This window comes from Tamandua tetradactyla, chromosome X (genome assembly GCF_023851605.1).
Source record: "Tamandua tetradactyla isolate mTamTet1 chromosome X, mTamTet1.pri, whole genome shotgun sequence".
NCBI lineage: Eukaryota > Metazoa > Chordata > Mammalia > Pilosa > Myrmecophagidae > Tamandua > Tamandua tetradactyla.
The window spans coordinates 25281131-25293289 of NC_135353.1; the positions used below are offsets into that span (position 1 = coordinate 25281131).

Here is a 12159-nt window from a genome sequence, read left to right on the forward strand (position 1 = left end):
TTCAGTGAGTTCTGTGGGTCATTCTAGTGAATTAGTGAATTGAACCTGAGGGGTTGGTGGGAACCCCAAATTTGTGGCGGGTTTGTCAGAAGTATGGGCAGCCTGGGCGCCTGCCTTTGTGACTGTGCCTGAAGGGGATTTAACCTATGGAGTCTGGTCTAAGTCCAGGTAGACAGAGTCAGAAATTAACTGAATTGAGTTACTGCAGTATGTGCACCTGGTGTCAGAAACTGCTTTTGGGAGTTGGTAGAAATTCTGTGATGTCTTTAAATTCCCTTTGACCTTCTTCTGGGTATGGACTTTGGGATGTCTAGAAATAGCTGAAGGGATTCAAGTTTCCTGTTAGAAAGGGAGAGGTAGCTTCTGACACACACAGGAAACCAGGAAGTAAGGCAGCCCTGAAAAAGTATCATGGCTGAAGAAAGTTGAGTGATGTATATTTTATATGCCAGTTATGTTTGTCTGCATTTGATTTTCTGGTTTCACTGCCTTTTTTACCCCATAGCTTTGAAATGAGGTCTGCTTTAACCCTTGAATCAGCTCAAATGGAGAACTCTGGGAGTTAGGATTTAATGAAGGATTATGACTACTGAATCATTACATAAACATTATTTTTTCTTTCTGGTATAGTAGAGTAGACAGAGAAGAAAATCTGAATTCTCTGAACTGTGATCTACTGCTCTGATCTTTGATAATGATTGTAAAAGCCCTTGTCTTGTGTAAAAGTTGATGCTTCCTTTATCTGTTTTTTTTTCCTTTAGAAATTTATAGGGCAAACACCCTAATACCAATGGATGAACTAGAATCAGCTCAAAACCAACCATTAACTAGTCAGCACAGATTCACTCCTTTATATTTGTAAATTGTATCTGTCTATACCAGAAATTGAGATGATAACTGTCACTCCCCCTTTCTGCTTATATATGCTACTGAAATTGTAATGATTTCATCTCCCCTTGCTAGAATCTATCAAATTTTTGAACCCTCTAGACTCAGGGAGACAGATTTTTGAGCCAATAAGCCATCTGTTCTGCTTTGTGCCTAGAAATAAACTCTTTCTTTCTTTGAAACTGCAGTGTCTCTGGAATTGTTCATTTGAGCGCATCAGGCAGAGAATCCACTGCCTTCGTCCAATAACAGAAGTAGGGATTCAAGGTTACTAAGGCATAGGTGTTTAAGGAGATGATGGCCACCTAGGGTACAGTGGGCAAATGGTGATTGTAAGATTTTTCCCTCCACTACCAACCTTGGGAGGATTTGGTTGTGACTGTATTTAGAGAGTTAATAATGATGATGATGACAACATTACCAGTGTGTTGAACAAGAGGAACAATGTAACATAGATTCACAGCAAAATATTTTCATACTGTACCAGTTTAATGTTATTTGGCTAGTACTAAGAACCAATGTAATAGATCCAGGTGCTCAACCACTAGCACTCAAAGGAGCTCCTTAATATTCCAGAGCCCATCAGCTAGATTCTGATTCTGAGATCTGCTGAAATCCCAGGAATCTGCAACTTAACAAGCATCTCAGGAGATTCTGATGCAACTGACAAGAGAAACACTGCCTTAGCTTTTTGCCTTGGCCTGTTTTCTTTCCTTTTAAGTAAAGTTACAAAAGGTTATTTCTCATTTTTCCTGTTAACAGACATTTATTTCCTATAATTGACTCCTTAGGAACTCATCCATTCTTCAGGTATCAAAAAAATGCCTGATATTCCCTGATAACCCTGTCAGGAAACCCTGATGAAACAAGTTTCATTGTCTCCTGGACAAAAGAGCAAGTCCATTCTTTGGTGAGGGGAAATGAACTTGATACATTCCACAAGAAGTTTCTGCTTTCATTCTCTTTATTGATGACTATTTTCAGGTGACAGTATTTGGGCTTTTTGAAGTTTAAAAGAACTAGAGGAATTGAAGGACATTTTGCTACCTCATGGTTGGTAACCCTCTCAGCACTTTCCCTTCTTGGCATTACATTAACAAATGGAGTGTGACTCTGAGTGGACAAAGAAATAATTAGATGAAAAGTACAATTTACTGTTATCAAGTTGTCACAGAACTATTAACTTATTAAACAAGGAGAAGCCTTCTGTGTGATTATAATTTTCTCTAAATCAGCTCCACCTATACTTTAGCTTAACAGCAAAAGGGTGATAATGTTAACTTACCACCAAAGGATTGTATGCACCAGAATCACCAAAAGCTTTTTCATCTCTTTGATATGTTGGTCGAGTCATCAATCTTTCCAACATGGACACATTCAGCCCATAAGTCATAGCAAGTCTGGATTTAACAACTGGTCCAAGCTGCATGGGGTCTCCAGCGAGCACAATCTATGGCATACAAAAAAAAAAAAAAAAAAAACACCTGGATATTTTTCCTCTCAGATACATTTTATGACCAGTAGAAATAAACAAATTGTCATAGAGAAGGCACAAACACAAATGTAGCTCACTGTAATATGATTAGAGAAGCTTCAGTTACTTGTGTTCACTGGAAAGCTACATTAACATAGTTAATGCCTTGCCAGGAACTTTGCATGTATTATTTCATTAAAAAATTCACAATATTCCCAAGAGAGAGGCCCTACCATCTCTAAAATACAAAGAAACTATGATTCAGATGGCCAAGGTTTGACCAGAGGCAGGACTGAACATAGGTCTGTCTGGCTCTAAAGCTGCATGTTTTTCCTATACTCCTTTCCCTGGCATTTACTGAATATATCCTATGTATCTGACACTTTCTTTAACACCTGATAAATGAATTCATTGCAGACTGCAAGTCTTATCAAGCTCTCAACCTTACCTTAACCTTATCCCATCCCTCTCATTTTCTCCACTTTTTTGCTATTGCCTAAAGTACACATCTCTACATTTACCTAGCTTTTATTTTCCTAATTATTCTTTCTTTCATACTTTCTCTTAAATTTTTTATTGAAGTATAATACACATATAGAAAAGTGCACAAAACATGAATGGACACCTCAAAGAATTATTACAAGGCAAACATTCATGTCACTACTACCTATGCAAAGACATGAAAATAATTCCAGCATCCAGAAACCACTCTGATGCCCCAAACCCAACAAATAGTTCCCTTCCTACCTAAAAGAAACCAGAATCTTCACTTCGTTCACTGTAGTTTAGTTAGGACTGTTTGTGAATTTTATACAAACAGAATAAAACTGCCTGTATTCTTTTGTGCCTGGCTTCTTTGTCTCAAAATTATGCTAATGAGGTTCATCCGTGTTGTTGTATGGTGGTGTAACTTGTTTCCAATAGTGTTATTATATTCTACTGAGTAACTGTAATTTTTAAAATATAATCTTAAAACTGTAAGCAAGCCTTAGGATATGACTTTTCTTTTTTTTACATGGGCAGGTACCAGGAATCAAACCCAGGTCTCTAGCATGACAGGAAAGAACTCTGCCACTGAGCCACCACTGTCCACCCATAGTATATATATCTTTTAAAACAGCCTTTGAGTGTAACTTTCAAGCTAAAAGCAAGCTGTTAAGGGAAGCTCTTAGTATCACAAAGGAATAATATGTAAATGTAAAGTCTGTAGCAATATGTAAATCTGCACCCAGATGTAAATAAGCTTTTATCTATGGTCCCAGGGCTCCTAGATATGACCACAAGTTTTCATCTATCTCCCTACATTGGGAGGTACCCTTTCCAAGGTGTCACAAGATGTAATCCTGTGGAAAATAAGAAATAACTAAGATACAGGGCTGAAATTCTCCAGACCTCTGTTACCTGTTAACTGAAATGATTGTCTCTTTGTCTCTGATCTTCATAAAAGCCAACTGAAAAATCACTTCATGGAGACAGATTTGGGAAAATTCCTCTATTCTCCTGCCAGTAAATAAACCTCTTTTTCCTCCTCAGCTCCATAAGGTATTGTCAAGTCTCAGAAAAATAACTTCACATATAAAAGGGACTTTTTAGCCAGGGGGCCCCTCAGCTTCTTTTGCATAATCAGGAAGTGGGAGCAAGATTCCCAGCATGCCAGCACACATCAGAAGACGGATAAACAGCCATGTGGTCAAAACCTGTCCCTGCTTGATAACCATCCCGTCCCAGCATGATTTTTCCTTTAAAAACGCAAGCTCTCAGAAAGAGAGCTGGAGCCATTTCCTTTCTTTTTGCTGGCAGGTTTTGCTGCCTCCAGCCTGCCTTTCTCCCTGCACTCCCTGCAATAAATTGGTTAAGATTTGACTCACTGTCCTGTGTGGATTCCTTAACGACTATGTACCTAACAGATATGACTTTTATAGACAGTGATGAGCGATGAACCCAGATATGGGAAGTATCCCTTCTACAGTTTTGGCACCTGGACAGGGACACAAGGTCTGAAGGCTATACTGCTGGGTGGATTGCTGGACCTCTGAGGTAAGACATTCCTGAGCCTTAGCTCTACAGCTATGGGAGATACTTTTCTCCAAGAACTGGAGGAAAGAATGTCTTGCCTTAGGCATCTAGGACCCCAAGGGTGGCTGTCTGAGGAGATAAACTGGTTTGGTGAGTGAGTATGGTTGTCTTGTGTGTTTGTACAGGCCTGGTTTGGTTTTAACATTCAGTGGCACCAAAAACTCCTGCAGAAGCTGTAAGCAGGAGACCACACTTGGTTTGAGTGCTCTGTGGCACATAAATCAATGCCAAAGCTGTTTTTTGGAGGTTGTGGCCCCAGGCATACAGGAACAGCCATTGAGACTTGGTTTGGAAGGTAGCAGCCCCTGGCATTAAGGGAGATCACTGAATTTGTTGAGGTTTCTGGATTTGTTTATTTGGATGCTCAGTAGCACATAAAAGCTATTGAGACTTGCTCACCTAAGTTATGGTTTTGCTCTTGGTCTTATTTTGTTTTGTGTTTGTGTTTGATTAAGCTCTTTGGTTTGCTAGTTTTGTCTTGTCCTGTTTTGTCTCAAAGGTTGTCTAAAGAGTATTAAAAAAGAGAAAATGGGAAACAACATGAGTGAGAAATCAAAGGAAAATAAGAATAAGAAGGATCTTATTTAAGAAATAAGAGAGTGCATGGGTCATTCAGTGGTAGAATGTTCATCTTTCATGCGGAAGACCTGGGTTCAATTTCTGGACCATGCAGCCCCCTTTCAAAAAAAAAAAAAAAAAAAAGGGAAAGAAAGAAGGAAAGATTTCCTTACAAAGAAATCTAAGGAAAATAAGAAGGATGATCCTTTAAATGCATTTTTATTTTGGGAGCAATTCACATAAGAGCTCATGACAAAAAAAAGCATGAAACGTTTACCTGTATTAATATACTACAACTTATTATTGGCATTTGGCTATTTTCAAGTATTAACTATGACAGACATGCTACTATAATGAGCAACTGGAGCTCTTAGGAACATATTCCTGTTGGGATATATCTAGGAGAAGTTGTGCTGGACTGCAGAATATGGGTATGTTAAACTGTAGCAGATAATTAGATTATATGTAAATTACTAGCCTTTTTAGGAAGCAAATTTCTGGATGTTCTTCTCTTTGGAAGGGTTATGTTTTAATTCATTAAGTTAGGCACTCATTTATTTATTTGTTTATAAGTGTTTTAGTTTTAATATGCTATTCTATTTCTAACTTCCTTATATAATGTTTAGCTCACTGATTTTAACCTTCTTTGCTAAAGTATTTATAAGGCTATCCATTCCTTTTAACATGACTTGCGCTTCATTTCACAAATTATATTATGTAAAATTTCTTCTATCACCCCTTTAAAAATATTTTCTAATTACAATTTTTATTATCCTCTTTGACCCATGGGATACTTACACATGTACGGATCTTTTTTCAAACATCATTATTTCATAATGATTTTTTTTTAATTTTTAGCTTAATATCAGTGAATTGAGGGCAAAAAACTAGGAATTGGGGGGAGACAGTTAGCTAGGGTTTGCAGGGCAGAGGTCTGGAGAGTTGTACAGAGAGATCTCTAGAAACTTGCAGATACCCACTCTTGAGTCTTCAACTAAGTTCTGATGAATACAGGAGTATGAGGAAACTGCCTGAGGGAGGGAAAGAACCACATGGAAGAGGTACAGGATACAATCCTGGAAGCATACACAGGGCCAGTAATAGTTCATGTTCCCACTAGCCAGAGTAGAAACCTTGCAATTCAAGAAGATTTGGGTAGACTTCTAAGGAGTAAGGCAAAATTAGCCACAGAATAAAGTTGTCCTGTTTCCCCCCGACAACTATTAAACACAAACCTCAAAAGAATCTAACTGCTTTCAAGAAAATTATTTACATCCTAGAACAAAGAGCAAGAATTATTTTGCAAGAATTATTTTTAAATGCCAAAGTGTTTACCACCTAACAATGTAAAATTAACCATCTCTGGCAGCAATAAAAAATTATCAAACATGTAAAGAAGCAGCAAAATATCACTCCTATTGGTGGGAGACCAATTGAGAAATGACATCGTTTATGAGAGATTTAGTAGATAAGAATATTAAAATAGCTATTATAACTATATTCTACATGTTCACAAAGTAGAAAAACAAAAACATAGGCATGCTATGGAGAGATTTAAGAGATGTAAAAAAGACCCAAAATGAAATTCCTAGACCTGAAAATTACAATGTCTAAGATTAATAATATACCAGATGGGATTGATGGTAGATTAGATATTGCAGGATAGCACATTTAAACAACCCAAACACAAAGAACCCAGAAAGGGAATAATGGCTTGTAAGTCTGTATAGCTTAATGTAATACAGGGATACATTCCAGACTATAGTGAGCTGATAATAAAGAATATTGATAGAGTCCCTCCAGGGACAGGAGAAAAATACAGAGTTACTAATCTTTCCAATCCAGAAAAAACCCAGTACTCTCTCAAACATTCGGTACTCCCAAGAAAATAGGCCAAGCCCTTGATTTTGAGGCTTGCCCTTAACAGAACTTACTTTTGTAGTGGAGAATCTAAGACTACCTATAATTATGCCTGAAAACTGTTCACAGGAAACCTCTTTTGTTGCTCAGATGTGGCCTCTCTCTCTATAAGCCCAACTCTGCAAGTAAAAGCATTACTCTCTACCCCTCTCTGTGGGATATGACATCCAGGGATGAAAGTCTCCCTGAAAATGTGGGACACGATTCCCAAGCTCCAACACTGGTAGGATCGACAGTGCCTTCTAGACCAAATGGGGGAAAAGAAATGTAACAAAATAAGGTATTAGTGGCTAAGAGAGTTCAAATGAAGTTGAGATGTTATTCTGAGGCTACTTATGCAAGCTTAAGCTAGATATTGCTAATTGCCACATGTGCCTGTTTGAAAGTGTTGTGTACCCCAGAAAAGCCACATCCTTTAATCCTGATTCAATATTGCAGGGTGGACACATTTTGAATAGATTATCTCCACAGAGATTTAATGCTGCTAGTTGTGGGTGTGTCATTTTGATGAGATTAAATCCATGAAGATATGGCATGCCCAATTATGGGGGGTGGGGCCTTTTGTCTAGATGGAGATGTGATTGTGTCCCTTCAAGGTTGGTCTTGATTAGTTTATTGGAATCTTCTAAAAGAGAAAACATTTTGGAGAAAGTTCAGAAATGAGAAGAGGTGCTTGGAGATGCATAGGCCTTAAGAACAGTTACTTCAGAGCTGACAGAGAATGGATGTTTAGAGATGGTTGGCATGCCAACAGAGAGAGTGAGATGCCTACACGCAGTAAGAGCCATGAGATGTTGCCATGTGCCTTCCTATGAGGTGCTCAGCAAGCCAGAAAACAGAGTTGTATCCCAGAGGACCCAAGTAAAGGCCCACAGATGCCCAAAGAGGAATTGCAACAGGAACTAGAGGCTGAAAACAAAGGAGGCCAGGAGCAAAGGACCAGCAGATGCCAGCCATATGCCTTTTCAGCTGACACAGGTGCTCCATATGGCATCAGCCTTTCTTGAGTGAAGGTAATCTCTTGTTGGTACCTTAGTTTGGAAATTTTCTTGGCACTAGAACTGTAAACTTGTAATTTATTAAATTTCCTTTTTAAAAACTTTATTTTTTATTATTGCTTTTTGGCAGCATTAGAAAACTAATACAGATTTTGGTATCAGGGAAGTGGGGTGCTATAGTTTACAGACATCAAACATGTTGGAACTGCTTTTTAAATGGATAAGGGGAATGTTCTGGGATAGTTTTGAGGCGCTTGATAGAGAAGGCCTAGAATGCTTTGAAGAGACTGTTGTAGAAGCATGAACTCTAGTGATGCTTTTGATAAGGCTTTAGATAGAAATGATGAACATGTTGTTGCAAACTGGAAGGAAGGCATTGTCTGTGGATGGAAGGCAGAATTTGAGAGTGATGAACTTGGATATTTAGCACAAGAAATGTTCAAGCTAAATATGGAAAATGCAGAGTGACTGCTCCTTGCATCTTACAGTAAAATGTGAGAGGAAAGAAATAAGTTGAGAACTGAACTCCTGGGTACAAAGAAAACAAAAATTTTTGGTCTGGAAAACTCTGGGCTTCCAGAAAGCAAGACCCCAGTGAATAGGACCTCATATGAGGATTTAACCAAACATGGAAGCAGTCAGTCATTACAAGACAAGTGAGGATTAGAAATGGAATTATCCAGAAAGGACTTGTGGAACATCCTATTGTCTGATGGCTTTGATCCTTGTGTACTACACGGAAAATCAAAATATTTTGCAAGTCTGGACTATAAAGGACAAATTGAAGGAAAAATGGCTTCAGAGACAGAGAAGGGAAGCTAAGGTTTGGAGGCAGGAAATCTCAGGCCAGGAGAGCTGACTCACCCAGACAGTGGAGAGGTGAGTTTACCTCAAGGGCAAAGGGTGAGCCTTCTGCCTAGATGTTCTGGAAGAGTTTTGGTGCCCCAGGCCTCTGAGAGGGATTGGGAAGAGCCTGGATGACACCCTATTGCTCTGGAGGGGTTGCACCTGTGTCCCAGAGATGGCAGAGATTCCAGATGCTGCCCTGAATCTTGGAGAGGGTGGAGCCAAAGAAGAAAAGATGGTCTCTGCAATGTTCCTCAAGTCTGCAACCAACACCGCTGCATAGGCCCTTCAAAAAAGTGGGACTACTGCCTTTTTAAGTTCTGAGGACAAATGACTCACACTTTGAAACCCAATGGAGTTTGCCCTGCCAGCTTTAGGAACTGTTTGGGACAGGTACCCCTGTTTACCTTTCGATTTCTCCTTATGGCAAAAGAAATATATCCTATGACTGTCCCTCCTTTGTATACTGACAGCAGATAACTTGTTCTGAGTTTCACAGATCCAAAGCCAGAGGAAAAATTTTGCCCAAGATCAGACCATGACTGTAACTGACTTTGACGAGATTTTGTACTGGTTCTGACATTGTATTGCATTTATATTGCTACTGAAATAGTTTAAGACTTTGTGATATTGTAATGGGATACATGCATTTTGTATACAGAAAGATCATGTCTTTTGGAGGTCCAGAGGATAGAATGTGCCAATCCAAAAGTGTTGTGTAGCCCTGAAAAGCCATGTTCTTTAATCTTGATTCAATATTGCAGGGCAAAAACACTTTTGATTGGATTATCTTCACAGAGATATAGTGCTGCCAGTTGTGGTTGTGATTTTTCAAGAGATTATATCCAAAATGTGGCATGCTCTATTATGGGTATGACCTTTTGATTAGATGGAACTGTGACTCCGCCCATATGAGGTAGGTCTTGATTAGCTTATTGAAATCCATTAAAGAGGAAACATTTCGGAGAAAGTTCAGAAACCACAGAGATGCTTGGAGATGCAGATGCTTAGAGAACAGTTGCTTCGGAGCTGACAGAGACATGGATGTTTAGAGACGCTTGGAGTCCCACAGAAAGAGATGACTAGACATGGACAGAACCCAGCAGACATCACCATGCGCTTCTCCCATGAGATTCTAAGCATAATTGTGTCCCAGAAGGGCCAAGCGAAGGCCTACAGATGCCAAGTGAGGAACCCCCACAGGAAACAGAGGCTGAAAGCAACAGAATCCAGAAGTAAGGGGCCAGCAGATACCAGTCACCTGTCTTCTCAGGTGACAGAGGTGTTGTGTATGGCATTAGCCCTTCTCGAGTGAAGGTAATCTCTTGTTGGGGCCTTAGTTTGGACATTTTCTTGACATTAGAACTATAAATTTGTAACTTATTAAATTATCTTTTTAAAAGTTGTCCCATTTTTGGTATGTTGCTTCCCAGCTGCATTAGCAAAGTAATACACCACAGTTTGCCAAACCCCAATCAACAACATTCCTATTAGCCTGAAAGGACACCCAGGGCTCTGTCTGAAATTTTCCAAATGTTTCATGCACTAAGTTTGCTTTTCAGAAATCTAAAACCTTCAGATGGTTTCTGGGCCAGATAAGTCCTGAAACTCAGAGGTACCAGTCTCTCCAAGAACATCAACCAGTTCCATCACCCTGTCCCATATTGTCAACAGCACTTTTCAACATGAAATAGTTAGAATGGGCTTAACCTGAATATCCCTAAAGACTGGGAGAACAATCAAAGAAGGAGGAGTTATAACAGAAAAGTTAGGATTTAACAAATGAGTATAACTACTGAATCATTATACTGATATTTCTATTTAGTCTCCAGTGTCTTGGAGCAGTGAGAAGGAAAAATGTGAAATTGTGGAACTGTAATCCATATCAAACTTTGAAATCTGTTCTATAACCAGTTGTTAAATGTACTTTAAAATTTGCTTTTTGCATATATGTTATATTTCACAGTTAAAAATGTTAAGAAAAATGTGGGCTAAAGGCTTTTTCAAAAAGTCTAATTCATCACCGAAAGACTGCTTTATAAGAAATATTAAAGAAATGAACACGGTAATAAGTAAATTGTACTAAAAGAAAAAAATCTGAATCTATACCAAGAGATGAAGGACATTGGAACTGTAAATATGTGGATGAATATAAAATTATTATTTCGTATCTTGTAATCACATATAAGATATTGTTTAAAACAAAAATGATAATACTGTATGATGAGTTTATAAAGAAGGTAGAAAACCGTATGATAAAAACACTGAAAAGTCTAGGAGAAGCAAAATAGGACTACATTGTTTTAAGATTCATAAACTACACAGAAATAGATTTATTAATTGAAGGAAGACTCTGGTAAGTTAGATGTATTTTATACACCAGGGGCTGGCAAACTATTCTCTAAAAATCCACATAGTAAATATTTTGGATTTGAGTACTTTATGGTCTGTGGTAAGTTGAATAATGTCCCCCAAAGATATCCAGGTCATAATCCATGAAACTGAATGTTTCTTTATATGGCAAAAAGGACTTTGCAGATGTAATTGAGCTAAGGATATTAGACACGGAAATGATCTTGAATTATCTGGATGGGCCCTAAATGTAAACACAAGTATCCTTACAAGAGGGAGGTGGAGGAAGTTTTAATAACTGAAGAGGAAAAAGCAACCTGATGTTGAAACAGAGATTCAAGCAATTTGGCTACAAGAAAGGGAATGCTGGCAGTTTCAGAAGCTGGAAAAGATAAGGAACAGATAATTCCCTGGAGCCTACAGGAAGAATCAGCCAAGCCAACACCTTTATTTTAACCCTATAAAATTCATTTAGAAATTCTGACCTTCAGAACTGTAAGAGAATAAATCCATTGTTTAAAGCCACTTAATTTGTGATAATTTATAACATGTGTGGGAGTCCAGGTCCTTGGTATTTCCCTAAGATTCTGTGAAACTTGAGTACACAGTAGCCTGTGTGACCCTGGGCAGTTAGTCAAAGTTTAGCTGGCCTCCCTACAGAGGAAAGAATGTGCACGTGGTCAATGTACATCCTGCATGATCCCAAGAACCTTCAAATGTTACTGTTACATATCAAGCAAGCCCTTTACTTTACCTGTTTTTCTTATACTCAATGGAATGTTTTTTTTTTCAGGCCCCTATAACTGGCCCTAATTGTGGGAACTGCTTCCACAATCTGGACCACTGGCTTTGGAGCTGTTTGATTTCTCCTATATTTAAGCCCCCTTAATAAAGTTCATGTCCCAGTTTGTGCCTGGAATTTTCTCTGGTCTTTCAGCTAGGAAAGCTCCGTTGGGCCAAGACACAGTGGCAATAGGAAACTAATATAGGTTGCTGTTACAACTAATAAATCCTGCTATTTTGGTGAAAATAGAGCCATAAACAATT

General features: G+C 38.5%; 1 protein-coding gene across 1 annotated transcript in view; it reads right to left on the minus strand.

Moving 5' to 3' along the window:
* Positions 1 to 12159, minus strand: part of LOC143671611 (RNA helicase Mov10l1-like) — a 102708-nt gene that overhangs the window by 13758 nt on the left and 76791 nt on the right. The window contains exon 21 of the mRNA XM_077146855.1: positions 2174 to 2338. Within this exon, the coding sequence (XP_077002970.1) occupies positions 2174 to 2338 (165 nt within the window). The remainder of the gene's footprint in view (positions 1 to 2173; positions 2339 to 12159) is intronic.